The sequence below is a fragment of the Lycium barbarum genome, chromosome 3, assembly GCF_019175385.1.
Source record: "Lycium barbarum isolate Lr01 chromosome 3, ASM1917538v2, whole genome shotgun sequence".
Taxonomy (NCBI): domain Eukaryota; kingdom Viridiplantae; phylum Streptophyta; class Magnoliopsida; order Solanales; family Solanaceae; genus Lycium; species Lycium barbarum.
This window is the reverse complement of record NC_083339.1, coordinates 102,063,276-102,084,958: the sequence shown is the minus strand read 5'-3', so window position 1 is coordinate 102,084,958 and position 21,683 is coordinate 102,063,276. Positions and strand designations below refer to the sequence as shown.

The 21,683-nt window shown below is 37.9% G+C and overlaps 2 protein-coding genes across 2 annotated transcripts; both read left to right on the top strand.

The window, feature by feature from the left end:
• Positions 1-2,186: 2,186 nt before the first annotated feature.
• On the top strand, positions 2,187-6,929 carry LOC132633965 (uncharacterized). The gene is made up of 4 exons (XM_060350309.1): positions 2,187-2,320; positions 3,667-6,251; positions 6,390-6,477; positions 6,560-6,929. The coding sequence occupies exons 2-4, from the start codon at positions 5,068-5,070 to the stop codon at positions 6,896-6,898; spliced, it is 1,611 nt and encodes a 536-aa protein (XP_060206292.1). The 5' UTR covers positions 2,187-2,320; positions 3,667-5,067; the 3' UTR covers positions 6,899-6,929.
• Positions 3,670-4,941, top strand: LOC132631061 (uncharacterized). The gene has a single exon (XM_060346659.1). The coding sequence runs from the start codon at positions 3,670-3,672 to the stop codon at positions 4,939-4,941; it is 1,272 nt and encodes a 423-aa protein (XP_060202642.1).
• Positions 6,930-21,683: the final 14,754 nt, after the last annotated feature.

Below are 21,683 nucleotides of genomic sequence, written 5' to 3'. Positions count from 1 at the left end.
AATCATATCCAAACCCATAGAGAAATATGTAGACACATAAGAGAAAGTAGAACCCGGGTTGAATAACACTAAAGCCGCCCAGTGAAAGACTGAGATATTACTTGTGATAACTGCATAGGAAGCCTCGGCCTCTGGCCTGCCAGGAAAAGCATAGTAATAAACCCGTCCTCCACTAGCTTGCGAACCTCCACGACTACTCTGACCCGACTGAGCTCTACCCCTACTGGGCTGATGTCCACCTCTGCCTGACTGAGACCCTCCTCTACTAGGTTGGGTGCCACCTCTACCAGATGTGTGGTCACCCTGCTCAGGTTGTGCACTGCCTCTGCCATATGATCCACCTCCCATAGCAGATGAAATTGGAGCCCTGAGAGTCTGATGCCGAGTACTTTGACCACTCTGTCTGAGTCGGGGACAGTTCATCTTGAAGTGCTCCGGCTCTCCACACTCGTAACATACTTGCTCCAGTACAGGCCACTGAACAGAACCTGAAGAACCCGAATACCCACCACGATCAGAGAATCTAGTATACAATCTCACCGGCTGCCCTGAAGAATACTGACTGAGCCCTAAAGACCCTCCAACCGATATAGCTGACTGAATAGGGCGATCAGAATAAATCTGGAAACTCTGCCCATACTGGTCCTGTCCTCTGGAGAATGAACCACTGAAGCTGCCGCCCTTACGGGACCTCTTATCATCACTCTTACCAAAGCTATCCTGTCTCACTGACTCAACTGTAGTGACATGATCTACTATATCCTGGAACGTAGCCCCTGAAGATACTAACTGCAGAGCTGACAACTTCAAATGAGTGTTCAACCCCTTGACAAATCTCCTAACTCTCTCCTCCTCTATAGGCAACAACTGTAGAGCATATCTGGACAAGGAGTGAAAACACACCTCATACTCGACAACTGAAGAACCTCTCTGCTCAATGTGATTAAACTCGTCAAGCCCCCTACCTCTCAAAGTACGCGAAACGTACTTCTCTAAAAAGATTTGATAAAACTGAGTCTTGCACTCCACATACACTCTCCACCATAACTTGGCATCACCTAATAACTAAAAGTTCACAAACTCAATCCCATGCCTCTCTACCGCCCCCGTCTTATGGAGCCTCTCATGACAATCAATGATAAACTCATAGGTATTCTCCCGTGAATTCCATAGAAGGCAGGTGGCTTCAACTTGGTGAATCTTCAAAACAGATCATCCTCCTCACCGGTCATCACTGGGCTTGACACTGGTCTAGGGAAGACATATGGCCTCAGAATCGCATCCATATGGAGAGCCACAACCGCGGCGGGCTGTGTCAGTGGAGCACAGAACCTCTCATGAATCTGCTCAGCTAATCTCACCCCCTGACCATCTGGTACAGCCGGTAACACACCTGCCCGAGTCAAACCTTAGTGCAGGTTCGACACACGAACTAAGACATCGAACAACATTGGAGTAGCTATAATATTAGGCTGAGCTAGTGCTGGTTCCAACCCTGCCTCCTCATCATGATGACTCGCCGGCGTCTTGGGAGAGATTGATCTATGACAAGCCTGACTTGCCACGGGCACCCTTCCCCTAGCTGGTGCCGCCCCTCTACCATGTCTACGACCGTTAGCCTGACCTCTACCACGTTTGGCAGCCTCGACGACTGGCACTAGTGCCTCATCAACTTCTGCTCTAGCACGAGTCCTCATCATCTGTGAGAGAATAGAAGGAGAAGTCAGATACCAATTTGAACCAACTAGATACCAATTTGAATTAAGTAGCACGGAGGGAAGAAGGAAATGGAGTTTTCCTAGTGTCCCATAGCCTCCTAAAGATAAGTACAGACATCTCCATACCAATTCGCACGACTCTACTAGACATTTTCTTGTACAGTGAGATCGGTGAACCTAGGGATTTGATACCAATTACTACAAGAAAAAGGCTTTTCAGAGACCAAGATTTTATGACGGGTTGTAAATATGGTTTATAAAAGTATACCTACAGGGATGATATTTTTTTCTAGTCCCAAATTCGCTATTTTATTCTTTTATTTCGCAAAGGGGCTCAACCTGGTCTATTAAAAAACACACATCTCGCCCCTAAAAGTGAAAATTTAAGTGGGATAAAAAATGGAACGCCAAAATTTTAGGGCGAACTAGAAGGAGCAAAGGCGCGAAGTTAAAAAGAGGCTAAAATGTCTCTCTCACACACACAAAATAAAATCCCTAAATCTCATCTCAATATCTTCAATCCCTAAATCTCACCTCTCTCAATATCTTGTCTACGTACAACTGCTGTTTAAATTAACCAGAAGTTTCTTTATCCTTCAACAGTAAGTTCTTTATTCTTCATCTCTTTCTTCATCATCTTTTTCTATTGAAACCAAAATTTTCTTCCTTTAGTTCTTTCTTTATCTCTGTGATTGGGCTGTTTAGGATACTAATTGTTGTTATGTGAGGGCTAATTAAAAAGTGATAGTTCTGGGTTTAAAGCTAGGGCTTGAAGGTCAAGGAGGAGATATTGAGAGTTTATTTTAGGATTTTGTCTATTAGGGTTGCATAAGCATGTCTTATGGGGATTTTCTTAAAGGGCCATGAAAGTTTCATTAGGATTGTCATTGTGCTTTTTCCCATGAGGTGATGAATTTGCAACTTTTTTAACCAGTAGAGACTCTAATTTAGTTTCTTTACTTTGAACTTTTATGGTTTTTTTAATTTCCTAAACCAACTTATTCAATTTGGTAAGTCTAATCTGATTTCAAAAAAAAAAAAAAAAAAAATTAGGCGAGAAAGAAACGATGATGTGAATTGGCTTTGTTAAAGCATCTCAAATAGATTTTCCGGTGGAACTCTGTTTATTCAGTAGCACTGTAGTTGGAGTAACAGATTCACTCGCCGAAAATCTTCGGTGTCAATATTTGCGTTTGTTTTGTTATGATCTGCTCCCTACCATTTAAGATTCACATTGCCTCAGTTTTAAGCATTATAATCTAGGATCTGTAATCTTTTTTTTTTTTGTGGAATGAAATTACTCTTCTTCACTGAATTAACAAAGCTCATTCCTTGGTTTTTGCATATGTTGAATAGAAATTAGATAAGGGGAGTTAGGTTGGAACGGAGGAGTAGTAAAGTTGCCATTTTTGGATTGGGAATGAGTGATTTGTTGATTTCTTTGAGTCTGCCTGAATATCTGGTAGTACTATTTTTTCTGTAGCTGTGAACTAGGAATTAATTCATTTTGCTTTTTGTATTTTTTTAATCATTGGTGAGAAGAAATGCTTTTTGTATTCAAAGTTAGTCGACTGAGGTCATATGCAATTATTTGAGGATTTGTACGTTAGTGAATTTCATGGATGCTAACATAATCTTGCATGACTCCTAGTCCACTTTAATTGTTTATTTTTTATCATTATTTGGAATGATTCATATAGTGGTTTTCTTTGAAGTGAAAAAATATCGCATTTACTTGAGCAGTTGTTTGTTATATGTTTTGGCATAGCATTTTATAGCTTATCTTTCTTTTTTTGGCTAATTTTTTATAGCTTATCTTACTATTGTGATATCTGTGAGAGTTTTCTAATCAAAATTATGAGTTGACAAGTTTAATAAAAAGTTATGTGCATCTTAAGAATGTTGTTATTCTGTTGTATTTTGATCTAATTTTTATTTACTATTCTAGGTTATGGCACCAAGTAAGCAATGGATGCAACTTGTTGATAATCGACTTAATGAAGCCTACTTAATCGGGGTACAAAAGTTTTTGGATTATGCTTTTCGAAGAACAGGAGAATTGTATGAAATACGATGTCCATGTGTCAAGTGTTGTAACACAACATTAGGAACGCGCGAGACTGTTGAGACACATCTGAAAGTATATGGAATAATTCAAAATTATACTTTTTGGTATCACCATGGGGAAGTTTTAGGTGAGCCGCTGTCGGAATGCGAAGATGATAATCAAGTAGAAGAATGTGAGAGTGAGAACGAAATACAAGAAATTTTGAGAGATTTATATCCTAATCATGATGAACGCATTGCAAACAGTGGCTGTGATGATTTAGCTGAAGAGGAACCGAATGTTGAAGCAAAAATATTTTATAGTCTATTGAGAGATTTCGAGAAGCCACTATACCAAAGTTCAAAAATCTCAAAGCTTTCAACTTTGATTAAATTGCTTCACATAAAAAGTATGGGTCGTTGGAGCAATGAGTCATTTACAATGTTATTGAAAATGTTAAAAGAGGAGTTGTTGCCAGATGGAGCAAATTTACCAAATTCATATTATGAGGCAAAAAAGGTAATTCGGGACCTTGGGCTTTCCTACCACAAGATTGATGCTTGCGTAAATGATTGCATGTTATACTGGAAGGAGGATAACTTACTTGATTCTTGTAAAGTTTGTGGTGCGTCCAGATGGAAAATAGAAAAACATAGCGGGGAAGCAAAGAATAGAAAAGGTAAAAAGATAGCATCAAAGACTTTACGCTATTTTCCGTTAAAGCCCAGGCTTCAAAGGTTGTTTATGTCTACAAAGACATCTTCTCTAATGACATGGCATCATGATGTAAGAGTTGATGATGGAATAATGAGGCACCCAGCTGATTCAATGGCATGGAAATCATTTGATGAGCTTCATCCCTCATTTGCGGCCGAGCCTCGTAATGTTCGACTTGGACTTGCTAGTGATGGATTTCAGCCATTTCGGAATTCAAAAACCTCATATAGCATTTGGCCAGTGGTACTTATTCCTTATAATTTACCACCTTGGTTGTGTATGAAACAAGAAAATTTCATTATGTCAATGCTTATACCTGGTCTAGATAGTCCAGGAGATGCAATTGACATATATCTGCAGCCCTTGATAGAAGAACTGAAGGAGTTATGGGAATTTGGTATAGAGACTTTTTATGCATCAACTAGACAGAATTTCAAGTTACGTGCTTCTTTGTTATAGACCATCAATGACTTTCCAGCATATGGAAATTTATCCGGATGGAGTACAAAAGGGAAATTGGCATGCCCGTGTTGCAACAAAGATACTTACTCAATCAGATTGGCTAATAGTAAGAAACAGTGTTTTATGGGTCATCGGTGTTACCTTCCTCTTAATCACAAATGGAGGAATGATAGGGCGTCATTTGATGGTACAAAAGAGAAAAGGCTTCCACCAAAAATGCGTTCTGGTGTTGAGATACTTAATCAAGTACAGGATCTTGAAGGGTTGCAGTTAACAAAGGATCCAAAGAAAAGGATCAAGATATCATATGATGGCCGAAAGGATAATTGGAATAAGAAGAGTATCTTTTTTGAACTTCCATATTGGAAATCTCTCTTGTTGCGGCATAATTTGGATGTTATGCATATCGAGAAAAATATATGTGATAATATTTTGGGGACGATCATGAATGCCAAAGGAAAGACCAAGGACACCATTAATACTCGGCTAGATTTGCAAGAAATGAACATTAGGTCGGAATTGTACCCTATCAAAAAAGGAGAAAAATATGAAATTCCAACAGCTTGTTACACATTATCTCCTCAAGAAAAGCACAACTTATGTCTATTTTTAAAGAATTTAAAGGTCCCAGATGGATTTTCATCTAATATTTCTCAGTGTGTTAACTTGAAAGATCACAAGATTTCTGGCTTAAAGAGTCATGATTGCCATGTTCTTTTACAGCATTTACTCCCTCTTGCGCTACGTGGTATGTTGTCCAAAACAGTTTGTGAACCCCTTGTTGAGTTGTGCTTATTTTTTAATGTGCTTGGAGCAAAGGTATTAAGAACTGATGACTTGGAACAGATTGAAGCTCAAATTCCTATAACTCTTTGCAAGTTAGAAAAGGTCTTCCCTCCTTCATTTTTTGATGTCATGGTGCACTTGCCTGTTCACTTAGCTAATGAAGCTAAGCTTGCTGGACCGGTTCAGTATCGGTGGATGTATCCTATAGAGCGATGGTTATATTTTTTGAAATCTCTCATTGGTAATAGGGCGTGTCCAGAAGGTTCTATTGCAGAAGGTTACCTTGCAAATGAATGTATGACCTTATGTTCGAGGTATCTGCATAGAATTGACACAAAGTTTAATCGGCCAGAACGAAATTATGATAGTGGTTTACCAAAGTCCGATGGAAGTCTATCTCTATTTTGTAAATCTGGAAAAACTTTAGGAGCTCCAAAACAGCGTGATATTGAAGTAGATGAATTGGAGCAAGCACATATATACATACTCAAGAATTGTGATGAAGTTCTACCATTTCTAGAGTAAGAAAATTATTTCCTTCATATCATATTTCATTTTCCGTAAGAAAATTATTTCCTTCATATCATATTTCATTTTTCTTTTTTCCTTAGGATTGTTTTTCTTTTGTGTGAAATTTATGGTTCAACTGAAATTTGTAGAGAGTTTGCACAAATTCATGTAGATGCTACTCAACACTTGTCCGATGCAGAATGGAATAGACAGTTTATTGAATGGTTTAAAGATAGGGTGAGTAATATATACACATCAAATTTGGAAATCTAATATTATATTACTCATTCTAAAGTAATCAATTTTATTTTGTTGATAGGTTGCACAATTGCATAAAGGAGATAATAGTCGGATCATGGAAGATCTCCTCGCACTTTCACGTGGTCCTACCCCATATGTGTTACGTTATAATGGCTACATTGTTAATGGATATAGATTTCATGTAGAAGATTATGATAAACATTTAAGGACTCAAAATTGTGGTGTGGTTGTTGTCGGTGAGACTGATGAACATAGGGAGAATATTGATTACTATGGAGTTTTAACCGATGTTCTTGAATTGCAATTCACGGGAAGGAGAGTGATTTTGTTTGAATGTAATTGGTTTGATGCTATGATAACACGAAAGGAATTAAAACAGATGAATATGGCATCGTAAGTGTTAATTGGGGGCGATTTTTAAAAAACAAATGAGCCTTTTATATTAGCGGACCAAGGATCTCAAGTATTTTATGCTAGTGATAATTCCAATAAGGGTTGGCGTGTAGCGAGAAAGACGCAACCTCGTGATTTTTCTGAGGTTGTGCAAAAATTGGATGATGATGTTGTAGATTTAGAAAATCCTACACAAAATAAGCGAAAAAGAACGATTGAGGTGAAGTATCTCTTTATGCCATTAGCAGATTCATTATTATATATTCTGATTACATGATTTTTCTGTTAGTACATTTTCTTTATAATGTTTTAACTTTTTTTTTTTGTAGGTTTGATATTAAACTATCAAAGAATGAAAATGAGGTGGAATCCACTGTGAAAGCTACTGAATATGCGTTTGTTACAACAGGTTCTATAGGCAAGGGACGAGGGAGAGGGCTTAAATTTATGTAATATGCTTTTTTTCTTCTTAGCACGTGTGAAGTGTGGCTTTAGTGCTCCTGGAAACTTAGTACGTATTAAATAAGTCCATTGACAAATCCACAACTGAGACGATAATATTATTTTGGACTAAGAGCTCACACTTGTGTGTAAACCCAAAATCTGGATGGAATTCCATATTCTTACTAGTGTATATAGGAACTTAGCACGTGAGGATTGTAGCTTAGAGCTATGATATTAGTTCATTCCTAGATCTGTGACCTGGGTTATGGCAATTGAGTTTTTCTATTCTCAGTTGATGTGAAATGTGATAAGATCATATTGTCAATATTAACGAAGCAACTTGGAAATGGTTTTATATATAGAAGAGATTGTCATGTTGGCTGTAAATACGAGCCAGCTCTACTATTATTGGAGCTACTTAGTATAAATTGTGAAATTTAATTTTGTCTTAAAAGGTAACATAGGCCAACAGATAAATGTTCTTACTCAGTTTACAACCTTGTAGAAATGTTCTTGTCATAAGCAGCGATGACAACTTCTCTCACAGGTTTTTTCTCTTATTCAGTATTGTCACCTTGCTGAATTGCAAAAATTTAAAGATACATTTTAAACAGATGTTTAACACCTTATTTGTTTCATATCTTTGGCCCTCTATATACAGTAATTGGATTTTCCGTTTGCTCCAAACGAGCACTTTTAACTTATGTATTGGATGTCAACCGAAGTTTGATTTATTGCAGGACATATTTGAGGGTGATGACATGGATATTCTTTGGGATCATATTTTTGGATGGATGAAAGAGTTATGGAACGAATGGAGAGGATAATTGCGTTCAAAGTTTAAAGGATCGCTTGTCTAACTTTGAAAAATGAGATGAAAGAACTGAAGCAATTGAAAGAGTGGTTTTTATCTTAACACTCCAATTTCCAGCCTTTGACATCAGAATGCTCTGAAGAATGACTATTCCTTTGATGATGCCAAATTAGTACTAACTTACTCAAAATTATAATTTTTCTTTAAAGTATATTTGCTTGCTTGGTTATTTTTTGAAACATAAGCAGACTCCCTGCCCTGAGCAAATGAATATGTTGTGCCCTCCTTATGCAACTAACTGTTAACTACAATTGAAATAACTATTAAGAGGTTAAGAAATGAAATATTGACATGTAGTCTAACTGTGTAAAATTCTGGTAGTTTTTTTTTTTTCAATAAAGTTCCAAGTTCTTGCTGGGTTGTATTATATCGCATGAATGATACAAAACAAAAGGGGTACTAGGCCTGACCTCAGGCAAAAGACTGCAGTTATACACAATACTTACATTGTAGACATACACAGTACTTACATTGTAGAGATTTAGCTTCCAAAAAAAAAAGAAAAAAAAAACTTTGTCGTATCTTATTTTTATGTTAGGCATCTGCCATTTATCTAGATTGTATGTTCCTTTAGCATCTCTTGGGAGGTCTTGATACTGAGATGGCAATTTCCAGTAGACAATTAATCTTTCAGGGATAGGTCTAAGCTTCTCAATAGTGTGGCAGATACTCCACCAGTTAGGAAAGGTACTATTCAGTGCAACTTTCAGAGTGCATATAATATGGTATCTGCTTATTCACATTATTAGTATGGTCTCCATATTTATAGGAAGTCATACCCTTTCAAAGCTCCTAGCATATTATAATTGGGCTGATAAGTAAAGTCATCTTGTGCACCCTATTTGGTCTCCTCGGCTACATCACTTTCCACAAAATAATGCAGAATATTCTCTTTTTGGCAGAATTGATAGAACAAATAGAGTTTCGGCTGTTGTGACAGTGTTGGCGTAAGTGTATTTATTTTGTTTTGAGACAGAATTTTTAGATATGTGATATGTCCTCACTTTTATTTGCACCAACACATTATGAAATCTAGTCGATTATAGTACTTGTGGCTTTCTGAAATCTTATTTATAATGGTGAAATGTTATTGTAATTGTCTGGTAGTTGGAATCTTTGTTATGGAGAATATAACACTAGTTTATCTCCGGAGACATTCACGATTAAGTACAATCGTTAAGTAGAGGAAAATAATAATAAAATCATCAGTAGATAATAGTAAAACTGAGCCAGTTTGATTCGTGAAGAAGTAGAAAGAACCATAGGTTTTTGATCGCCAAGAAAATCAAGACTAAGTAAAATATCTACCTCCATCTGAAAAAAGAGACACATGAAAAATGTATATCAGGAATGGTCTACATTCTGAAGCAAGGTTTAGAAAATAAATGAAAAATATAGTAGACAATCACCGATACAAAGTATGGATTGAACTACGAGTTGAAACAAATTAGTTGTCATCTTAAGTGTCACAAACATAAAGAAATTAGGCGAGTTCTCATTAGATCACATACTAGAAGTCCATTATTATGTTATGACCAGTTTGTAGGAAAATCAACATAAACATAAAATAGGTAATAGTTGTTATAAATGTAGAGTTTGTACAAATTTAGAGACATCATTGTTGCATGCTGAAATTGTTTGGTTACTGGAATATTATTTGTAATGGAGAAATGCCCAGAAAAACAGTTTTGCTTTTGATCTCAGTTGTCAGCCTCTTCTATCCACCTTGTTTTTGTTTTTGTGTGCTACACCAAAATGAAAAGATAGAAACCACTTCATGTCCAATGTGCATCTGAATCTTTTTTACATTAATATTGTTGCTAAGTGCAGTTCTGCTGAAGTTGTCTTGTTATTTAACCAATTTTCCAGTTGACTTTTTGTAGTCTTTTTCTAAATGGATTTTTAATACTTTTACAGGTATGGAAATTGAAGTTCACGAGCAGCAAAAGGTCTATGTACAAATTGAAGTTCACGAGATTGACCATCATTTTGCTAGGAATGTTGGGAAAATTATATATGACAGTCTTAGGGGTCTATGTACAAAATACTGTGACTAAATGACATCATTGATGTACATTACCGGTAACTGATGGTGTTCATGTTTTGTAATTACTTTTTCTATATCTATGAAAGAAGCGTCAACTTTACATTAATTACCATATTTTCTAGCTACAAATTGAATGTGATTTAGGACCTGTTAGTTGTTTCTTTAGGGACTAGATTGCTAGTCCTTAAAAGCCATTTTTATGAGCTGAAAATCTGGTCGCTAAATTACCAGTTGATGACCAGCTTTAAACTGGTCGGCAAAGAAGTTAAGGACCAGGTTTTAACTGGTCGCAAAAACTGTTTAACGACCACTAAGTTCGTCTCAAAAATCTTCAATTAGGTACCAGAAAAATGGTCCCTAAAGATGTTTAAAGACCAGTTTTAAGCTGGTCGCGAAAATGTTGTAACGACGAGCACTCAAACTCGTCCTTAATGATCTTTAGCGGCGGAGGCTATAGAGACGGGATATTCTGGTCGCTATTGACCTTTAGGGACCAGAAATGGGCTTTTAGAGACCAGTTTTCCCTTCGCTATTGAGCATTTTTCTTGTAGTGCAACTTATCACGACCCAACTAGCATAGTCGTGATGGCACCGACACTAACCCCTGGTGGGCGACCCATCCCCTTAATCAATTTCCAAAATAACATAAATCATAAGATCAATAATAGATAGTCTAAGTCAATGCCATAAATAATAGTAAGTTCAGAAATACTAGTCACAATACAACCCAAGGAAGTGAAGTAACTAGTACAAGAACATCTACTCAAACTATGTCTAGAAATAGTACATCTATCTGAAACATAAATAAATACTATCTAATGGATAGAGTAGTAGACAATAGAAGATAAGAGTCCAGGACTGCAGGCTGGAAGATGGTTCACCCTCAAAATCTCGGTCAAATAGCCTCAAGACAAGAAACGAGGTCTCGATGAATGTCCTGCCTCATAATCTGCACTCATAAAAGGGTGTAGCAAGGTAGTATCAGTACACACACATACTGGTAAGCATCATAGGCCTACTAAGATTAGCACACGCATGTAAAACACAGAATTAGAAAAGATAAGCAGACATGCACAAACATCCACGCAATTCACAAATGATCAATAACTGAGTCATAGCCTATAGTGTAGCACCTAAACACAAGTCTGCCAAGTCTTCACTAATCCTCAGAATAGCCACAACGCAAGTACAAACACAATCAAATCAATAGAATTAAAATGAGATGATGAAATATGCAATGCAATGAGATAGATATCAATGCAATGCACTGGCCAGCAACACAACCTGTACACACATGCTCTAGACGGAAATCTCGACATCTCGGCAGTCATAACTTGGGGGACCCATGGTGTCCAGGTACCAGTCACTCCGCACAAAGCTCAGAGGTCACTTCTATAAAACTAGCCACTCCGCACAAAGCACAGAGATGACTTTCATATTTCACTTTCTATCATATGTTTCCAAAGTCCTTTTCCATCAATTGCTTCATAGATCTTTTATTCCGCTATTTTCCACAACATTTCCATCATGCATTAATGTATGAATGCAAGAATGAGATATCATTGAAACCAAACCAATGAGTATGATATGAAGATCATAAAGCACTATAACCATAATAAGTCTGGCATAAATCACAACAACCATAGAAATGGGAACATCATAGAGTTCAATCATCATAGTGAATTTATCACTTCACATCGCCCAAATCACAATAACAAGTACACCACATGTTATAATACGTAAAATAAAGGCGACAAGCCCACATAATTAGAAGTCATACCAACCTACGAGTATATCCATCCCAACATTATGTCCGGAGACCTAATCATGCTTTCTCCCGTTAATTCTACGCATACATACGTTTAACAAATCAAAGTCTAACTGAAATAAGTTGTATCCTACCTAAATGCCGAATAGGATCCAAGTACTATTCCACCTGAGCCTTCCTCTACTGAAGTGCTTCAGAATGATCAAAGTCTAATATTAACAATGTTAAGTAAGTAAGCAACCACAACAAGGCAACTAATCGGAAAGAGAAACGGTGGAGACTTACTTTAAAATACCCAAAATACACTTATCGACTCATGAGCATAAAATCAAAAATTAAGGGTGAAATTACACTACCCATAGTCTCATTAGTCATTATCCTTAATTTCATAGAGTTCTAACCACAATTGGTACTTCAATTTCATCAATTAAGCCAAAACCCCCAAATCAGTAAGAACCTTAAATTCATGAATTGATTCTAGAAGCCAAGAGAGATTCGATCCTGGAATGTTTTTAGCCAAAAATTTAAATGATAGAATCAGTATTTAGAACAACAACCACCAATTAGATTAGAGGGTTTACTGATTAATGACCTAGGTTCCATAACCCACCACCCTCAATAACCACTTACCACTATGGATACTAGTAAAGGAAAGGTGTCACGACCCGACTCGGGGCCGCGACGAGCACCCGGTGCTAGCCCACCCGGGCACCCTCTTAGCTTACTCTTATGCTTACATCTAGGTGAGCCACATAATTATACATGCATTTCCATTCATTCGTCAACTAGTCCCATTTGGACAACAACACATTTATATCATCATAGGCATCTATGCCACATCAATGTACATGGGCTAACGTGGCCGACAAAATGATATAAAAAACATAGGCCGACAAGGCCAAACACATCTACCCACACACACACATGTCTACGAGCCTCTAAGAGTATAACATGTCACATTAGCGGGACAGGACCCCGCTATGCCCATAATTATATACATAAAAGAATGAGTACCCAAAAGATATGGCTCCGAAGGAAATGGAGCTCTCTATGTAATCTCCGAATGGGCAGCTATGGATCAAGTCTGTCTCCCTGTGCACCTGCGGGCATGACGCAACATCCACAAACAAAAGGACGTCACTACGAAGAATGTACTGAGTATGTAAAGCATGAGCAACATCAATAAATAAGCATCATGAACAACATATGAAATAGCATAGGAGGGGGAGACAACAATATCATCATCATAGCACTTACCTGCCTTTCGTAGGACTTTCCATTTTTCATACGTATTTGTACACCTACGTCATCATCCGTATTCCATAATAGTACTCGTACCATACTTGTGCTCATATTCGTATACATGTCCTTATTCGTATTCTTATACATAGTCTTATCACATTCATATTCATATTCATATTATATACATAGTCATTTCATATATATAGCATTTACATAGCATACCCGACCACATAGGATCGGTGTTTCATACATATCGTTGTATAACATACCCGACCATGTAGGTTCGGTGTTTCGTATATACTTGGCCAACCAAGGCTCAAGGTTACTCATACCTGGCCCTACCAAGGCTTCAGCGTTATCCGTACCATCTGCAGAGGTGTGCGCGCGTTTCGTAATCATATACATACTTTATACATATTCATATACATATATCCTACCCGGCGTTATAAGCTCGGGGTGTCATTATAGCCCTTCATAGGCACATGTAAGTATAATATCCCATAGGCACCTTTAGCATCATTATTATTATCATCATCATTTTCGCTACATCTATATCTTATGCTTACTCGTCATATGGGGTGCGTAGTACAATCGTAGCACATATCGAGGATCGTGAGCCTATGAGCTCGGAGTGTCAATCATTTGGATACAACATACTCATATAGAGGATTTAAGAGTTTGGCCAAGGAACCATGCCTTATGAAAGAAGGGTTAGCCTTACATACCTTTTCGTCGGACTATTCTACACTTGCACGCTTCCTTCCAATGCTAGCGTCTATACCTTCATTAATATCATAACAATGGCCATTAGTTATTCACATTATCCACATTATCTAGATTCCTTAATTTGCCTCTAATTCACCCATATTGATGGTCATAACATCCAACTTTGTCCATTCGTTTAAAGTGTCTAGTTCATGATCTTAGTACCATTTATAATACATTCATATCACAGCACAACTACATTCATGATTCAACTCAAACTATTCCTCAAAATGTCACTATTCATCATTCATGACCTAGTTTACCATATTTTCTACAATCCATGCATTTCAACTCTCCAATATCTTAAACATCATATAAAAATCATGAATCTTACCTTAGAAGTTGTAGGAACAAGATTTGGTTAATGATACTCCACTTTGAGCAAAACCCTAGTTTTTCTCCATTTGGATTTCTTGACCTAGATGATCTTTGATGATGTTCTTACTCTTGATTCACCTTGTTTTATGTTGTTGATCCTTAAATATCCTTGAAAACTTGTATGGTAAATGTAGAGAGAGGTTTTAGAAAGAAGTGGTGTAATGTTGTAATGAAATAAAACAAGTGTTGGTCCCTTTATTTAATGACTTGCAAAAATCTGAGCTGGGTGAACAGTGGTCGTCCATGGAGGTTTACGGTCAGTATCCCACTTTACGGACCGTCCCTCGTGGTCGTCTTTAACCATTTCCAGAACCAGAAACTTTGGCTGCATACATGGTGATTTACGACCATGGTTTACTTGTATGGTAAATCACTTTACGGTCCGTCCTCCTAGTCGTAATTTACCATTTCTCGACTGGGCAGAAAGTTGAAGTCTTGCATGGTAATTTACGACTGCCAGTTTACGGACCGTATACCAATTTACGGTCCGTATTTTGCACTTTACGACCACTGGGCAGTTGCGAATCTGCAACTTCCCATATTTCTTAGACTTCTCATTTTAATCACCCACGTCCATGCACACACATTGCTCACCTTATATCTCATCTTAACTTAGCCAACTTTCTCATCTCCCATCGGATACCTTCGAAATCTCGCCTAAGGTCATCAAACGTCGTTTCTTGCTCATGGACATCATGCACTCAAATTCATCACTAGCTCATTCTCTTTCGTACCAACGGAAAAATTTCTGAGGTGTAACAAAAGGTAAATGCAAGATTAAGCTTTAAGAACTTACCCCAAGATGATTTCACCAAAAGCTCTCTTAAAATCGCAATCAATGCTCTATCGACTTAGGTGTTTGGTGAATGGAACTAATGATTTGAAATTAGGAATAAAACAAGGATTCTGGCTTAGCGATTCACGCTGGGGCGGACCATTTTTGCTCCCGTGATCCCGCCTCAGCAGATTCCAATCCGCTGGGGAGGAATTTATTAATTACGTCATAGTTCTGCTCCCACAGACCAAAGCTCCGCTGGGGCAGATCTGTAGGGGCGAATAGCCCCCACTGGGACGAGACACAATAAGAAAAAATTTTCTGGTTTCACCAAGTCTCAACCCAAAACCCTGACAATTATCGGCCACCTCCTGGATTCAAACAAAACAAGCAGATGCAAGTAAAAACATGCTATGAATCCATCAGTGTCCTCAGAATTCTCAATGGAGGTCACGTTGACTCGGTCAACCCCCAACGGCTAAACTTATGTTTCCAACCAAGTACTAAAACGCACCCGGAAGCCTCAGGAACCAAACCTGCCACCCTACCAAGTCATAAATAACCCTCCGGACCTCACGAAATTGACGAAATTCTAGAAAGGGTCCGTTTACCTAAAAGTCAACTATTGGTCAATTCTTTCACTTAAGAGTTCTAATTCCTTCAACTTCCATTAGAAACGTTCGAATACCTCAGAAACTGGGTCGAAGGGTTAATATCGACAAAATACGCATAACGACCGAACGGGTCGTTCTAGCTACGGGGCAACATGATCTGTCAACCCCTTCTGAGGTCTTTTTTTAGTTTAAAATTGAAGCTATTTATAATGCCCCAATTTTGATAGTCCCCAATGTCGCCTACTACAGCTTCCGTAACGATAAGGATAATCCCCCAAGTGTTGGGATGCTACGTATGAGGATTCAGACACTAAAAACTTGTAATCGACTGCTTCTCATTATGGAAATACTTTGTACGTTGCTGCCACATTAAGAACCTTGCCAGAAAAACCCAATTAGGACAAAATCTGGTTGAAGGGAAAAACAGTGAAGCACATATTTTCACGTGAACCTTTGTGCAATATTCTGTATGGAACTCCCAGGGCTCATTAAGTTATCGGCCCTATTAACAAGAAGAGCACTCATTGAAAAAGTTAAAGGAAAATAGGCGGATAAGCTTTACCTTAACAGTAATACCGCTTTACATGGCTAACATTCTAGTTGCTCTAAAACTTGACTCCATTCCTATCTTCCAACTGATACGAACCCTTATCAGATATACCCGAGACTCAGTATGGGCCTTCTAAGTTCAGTTCTAATTTTCTAGAATTGACTTCCCGTGTATTATTGGTCACCTTCCGATAAACCAAGTCCCCAACCTTGAAATAACGAAGATTTGCTCTTCAGTGTAGTATCTTTCCATCATTTTCTTGTGTTCTATCATTCAGATGAAAGCCAAATCTTGATATTTTTCGAGTAGGTCCAACTCGGTCATCATAGCCTCATCATTCTCATGTTCGTTAGCTAGAGAATAGCTCAAACTTGGCTCCCTAAATACCACTGTAATTAAGGCCCCAATGCTATAGATGAGGGAAAATAGTGTCCCCAAGTACAGGACTTAACCGTAGTATGGTGTCCAAGCAGTTCTTCGGGTCATTTACCTTTTGAGTCATCTAACCATTTTTTCAAACCCTGGATTATTGATTTGTTGGTGGACTCTACTTGACCATTAGCGTTTGGATGGTAAAGAGATGAGGTGATTCTATTAATTTTCAATTCCTCCAAGAACTCAGTTACTTTGGAACCAACAAATTGAGGTCCATTATCAAAGGTTATTTCCTTTAAGACCTTGAGCCAACATACAATGTGTTGCCAGATGAAGTCTATCACCTTGCATTCCCGAATCTTCTTGTAAGCTCCTTTTTGCACGCATATAGGAAAATAATCAATCATAACCAAAAGGGATCTTACCTAGCTTGGGCCTGAAGGCACAGGTCTGACTATGTCTGTCACGACCCGTCTGGGGGCCGTGACGAGTACCCGATACTTGTACCGAGCACCCCTTGTCTATCGTTTTACCTTTACCTCTTAGCAAGCCATGTAAACAGAGCCATTTTTTTTTAACATTAACATTAGCGGCGTCATTCTGAACATAGACTAATAAACTTCGTTATCACTTGTACATCAACATTAACATGCCAAAACACCATATATCTAACTGTACTTAACTGACTGTACATAACTGTCTACGAGCCTCTAGACGTAGTACACTTATACATAGAAAGGGCTGAGTACTGCCATGCCCGAATATATATACACAAAATAGTACCAAGGAAGTGAGGCTCCGGAATAACTGGAGCACTGTCAACACTGTTGGTAGAGCTTCTAAGTATCAAATCCGCCTGTCTGCTGACCTGCGCGGCATGAAACGCAGCGTCCACAAGAAGGGACGTCAGTACGAATAGTGTACCGAGTATGTAAGGCATGAATAGTAATATACAGAAAATATGAATCATGTATAATGACATAAGAGAGTTACAACACATGTCCTGGGATAGAAACATAACCTGTATATATATATACCCTTGGCAGGTGCTATGCGTACTTAGCTTTCCTTTAAGAATCTTTCCTTGTTCATATACATATACATATAAAATAGGACATCTCAAATTGCCGAGGCGTCGGCAGCCGATCCATTTAACCATAAATATACACATCCCGCGTCCGGGTATCCCGCGTCCGGGACGATATCATATCATGTAATGCCAACTGATCAGGTGGATATGCGTTCATAACGCTCTGCCCTTACCTCCATTTTCCCCGTATACACATGCATATATCATGTACATATATCAGCGTCTATAGCGCTCTAGCTCTTTTATCATATACATATACGTGTGTCGTGTAGGTACATCAGCGTCTATAGCGCTCTAGCTCTTTCGTCATGTGCATGTTTTAAAAAATATATACACATATCTTACATACATTTACATGTCTTATATGCATTTACGTATCCTATATACATATGTCTCATAGGCACGCAGGAAAGCCCAAAGAAGAATCATGTAGTCATCGGAGTGACGTAAGGTCGGTGACCTCCAATTATATTATAGAATACTCATGATCGCTTTGTCTCACCTTGAAGGAACGAGTATTTTAAGGTGAGACTACCAACGGGGAATAATATTAAAGTAAACGTAGAATGAAATCGGGGCATCATAGGTGACAGTTCATAGAATTTGAAATCTTTTAGAAAATAAAGTCATAGCTAGGAAATATAAATAAGATTCAAAAATTAGTTTATCATTTTCATGTTTACATAAGATACTTAGCTTAGTCATTTTAGTCATAGAGTCGTTCCGGTAGTACGTATCATAGGCATATTCTCTTATCTAACATCATTGTTATCATTATCGTCATGGAAGTGCCCTCGTTAGAGGAGTCATAGTATTTATCATTTGGTATCGAAATCGGGATCAAAGGTTCCCTTTGGATTCACTTCAAGTAAGTCAAGCAAGACTGTAAGGAAAAATCAGAGAGTAGCGGGCCCACCTCGGGCCGGATGGGGTGACGTATATGATTTACATATATTACGTGTCATGTCATTACTTGTGAGGGTCCTAGGGTAATCGGGTCCCACTTATGCAAGTTCTAAGGGTTTAAGAGGTCTTTCCATCATTTGCACACTTTCTAGTTCAATTCTATTGAACAAAAAGTGGAAAACTTTGGATGCGGATTCCGGGGGCTAGGGTTGTCCCCGAGGCTCGTACCCGACTTATTACATCTAAGACATGCCATAGAAAGAAGAGTGAAGCCTTACATACCTCTTTCCGCTCCTTTTGCTATTCCAAATTCACGTCGCAATCTCGTCAAAATCTGCAAATTGGTCATGTTTACCAAAACTCTTATTAGGGTACTTAGAGTTGAATTCTTAAGGAAACATTTGGCTACCGAAATTTCGGCAGCACTTCCCCTATAAATACTCCATCCCACCAAGTTCAACTTGGCTAATTTCAATCAACAACAATCCCGGGAATTCAAACCCGGCCAAAATATCAACCACAATTCCAACAACAACAATACTAACAACTTCCATATTCAATCAACTTACTACTTCTTCCAAAAACTTTCTAACTTTAATGAAAACAATAACAACCTCATAATCTATATTCCAACAACACATACTAAATAAAATTGACTCATTCTCTTCCATTTTTTCACCATAACCACACGGCCAACACCAACATACACACTACAACTCCTCAAAATTCATTCAACTTCCATTTTCCACATATCATTAACAACAATAACAACCAAACACTAATTAAAATAATTGAAGCATGACTCCTACACATATATACATACACACGGCCATGTCCTATATTTCTCTCCTTCATGAATTTCATCCATTTTAGCATACTACAACACATATAAACCATATATAACACATAAAACAAGATCAAAACTCACCTTTCTTCTTCAACTTCTCACTTGACTACAACTTGACAATTTGTATGATTTTGAATTTTTCTTGCTCCAACAACAACTCCACCTTGTTAATCACCCTTTACTTGGTAGAAAATGATTTTTGAAGAATTGTTATCAATTTTTCCTTGGAAATTTGATCTTGGCCAAAATGGCCTTCAACTTTTCTCCTTCTCTTTCTTGTTCTTCAACTTCTTGAATATTCTAGAGGTTGTGTGATAAAGATGACTTAGTCATCTTATTTATTGACCAAATTTTATGTAATATGGGCTTGGGCCATAACCATGGCCGGTTGGGCCTCACAAATTTGGGCCTTATTATGTTTTTGATTTTTTTTGGGCCAACTCGGTTTGGTCCCGAGTTGGGCCTAGCCCACTGACCTTGCGACCTTAAAACGTTCATATCTCCTTGTACCGACGTCACCTGGGGACCCACGACCTATGGTTGGAAAGCTAATTCAATTATCTACAACTTCTAGTTCTTGGTACTTTTCCAAATTCCAAACTTGTAATACCGTTTTTTTCCCCTTGAAGTCAGATCACCCGAAAACGTTTTCTTAAAATATTCGTTTGGAGGACTTCCACTTTGATTTGGCCCAAGGGTCCTTCTTGAGTTGTGTTTAACTTCTCATATGTGATTCATTTGAATTTTCAGATGTCCCAAAAAAATCTCGATGTGTGGGTCTCATCTCAGCAAATAATCTGACGTTCAAAAATACGGGATATAACAATGTCCATCCCCCATTTCATAAATGGCCAAGGAGAAATAACCAGGTACAAGAACATGGCCGGTTGGTTGACTATTTGAGCATGACGCTGGCACTTATCATATACTTGTATGAAGGACTTTGCATCCTGCTCCATCCAGTGCTAATAGTAACCAGATCTTACCAGCTTCTGAACCAATAAGTCTGCCCAAAATGGTTGCCACAATCTTCTTCAGACACTTCCCTCATTACATAGTCGGCCTCCCAGTTTCCTAGGAACCGGACCATGAAAAGATATTCAGTTAGTTGTCTATCTATAAAGCAATGCCGAGCGACTTTGGTTCTAAGCACCGAAAAGCCTTGGAGTCTTCAGACAATGTTCTGTGCCTGAGATAATCGAGAAATCCATTTCACCAGTCCCAAACTAAACTAGTTGAGTTTATCTCATCATAGCCAGCAACATCTATTAGGATCAGGCAAATTCTATGCATTGTAAGAATCTAGTTCTTAGAGCAGTTTGCGTAAGAAGGTAATGAGCGGAATATAAAATCAACACAAGAATTTTCACGTGGAAAACTCCTTGGTCAAGAGAGTCAAATACCACAACCTATCTCTTATAAGATTTACCTGAATCTCTTTTTCTACTAAATCAGGAGCCTTATAAAGGTTACAGATAATATAAGGACCTGTTCCTTGAACAGTCCGCCTATGATAACAATTTAACCAACGAACACCTATTACGCAATACTTGCAAAAGTAAAAAGATGGAACCACAATAGAACCTAACTATGAAAAACTAAAGAACTTGATGATAATTTCTTGATAATCTCAGGTTCTTCGTCATCTGGAAGTTAGCCCTCTAAGACCAATTATTGACTGTGCTCACTGTGCCTCTCATTAGAATGTTGTGATTTGTGGTTATGGTTCAGTTCCAAAGCTTGATTGTACTGTGCTTATACAAAAGTAGTTTCCACCAGTAAGTAGTTGAATCCAACCAAGTTTTAGTTTAATTAATTATACCTAAAAACTAAACCTTGTTTCACTTGGATCTTCATTCTTTCCTAGTATGTGCATCGGCAAAGTCTTCTACTTTAATGCTAATTCCATATTGATCAACTAATGGTACTTTATGAATATATTACTATAACTTGAAATCCAGCTCTTCATCGAATAGGAATCAGTCAATATTCTCTCTCCACTAATGTTAGCATGAAATAGCTTTTCAGCCTCTAGTTACGTGATAGTAAGAATCAGTTCCTTTGAGCAGTTCCTTAACTTATGTAACTGCTTCATTGAATCCTTTGGAGATGTG

Bases quoted from the DNA above. Each gene is read 5' to 3' on its own strand.
- LOC132633965 (XM_060350309.1), top strand. From the start codon at position 5,068: ATGGGTCATCGGTGTTACCTTCCTCTTAATCACAAATGGAGGAATGAT. The intron at 6,252-6,389 runs GTAAGAAAATTA...TGAAATTTGTAG, and splicing joins GAAGTTCTACCATTTCTAGA to AGAGTTTGCACAAATTCATG. The intron at 6,478-6,559 runs GTGAGTAATATA...TTTTGTTGATAG, and splicing joins TTGAATGGTTTAAAGATAGG to GTTGCACAATTGCATAAAGG.
- LOC132631061 (XM_060346659.1), top strand. From the start codon at position 3,670: ATGGCACCAAGTAAGCAATGGATGCAACTTGTTGATAATCGACTTAAT.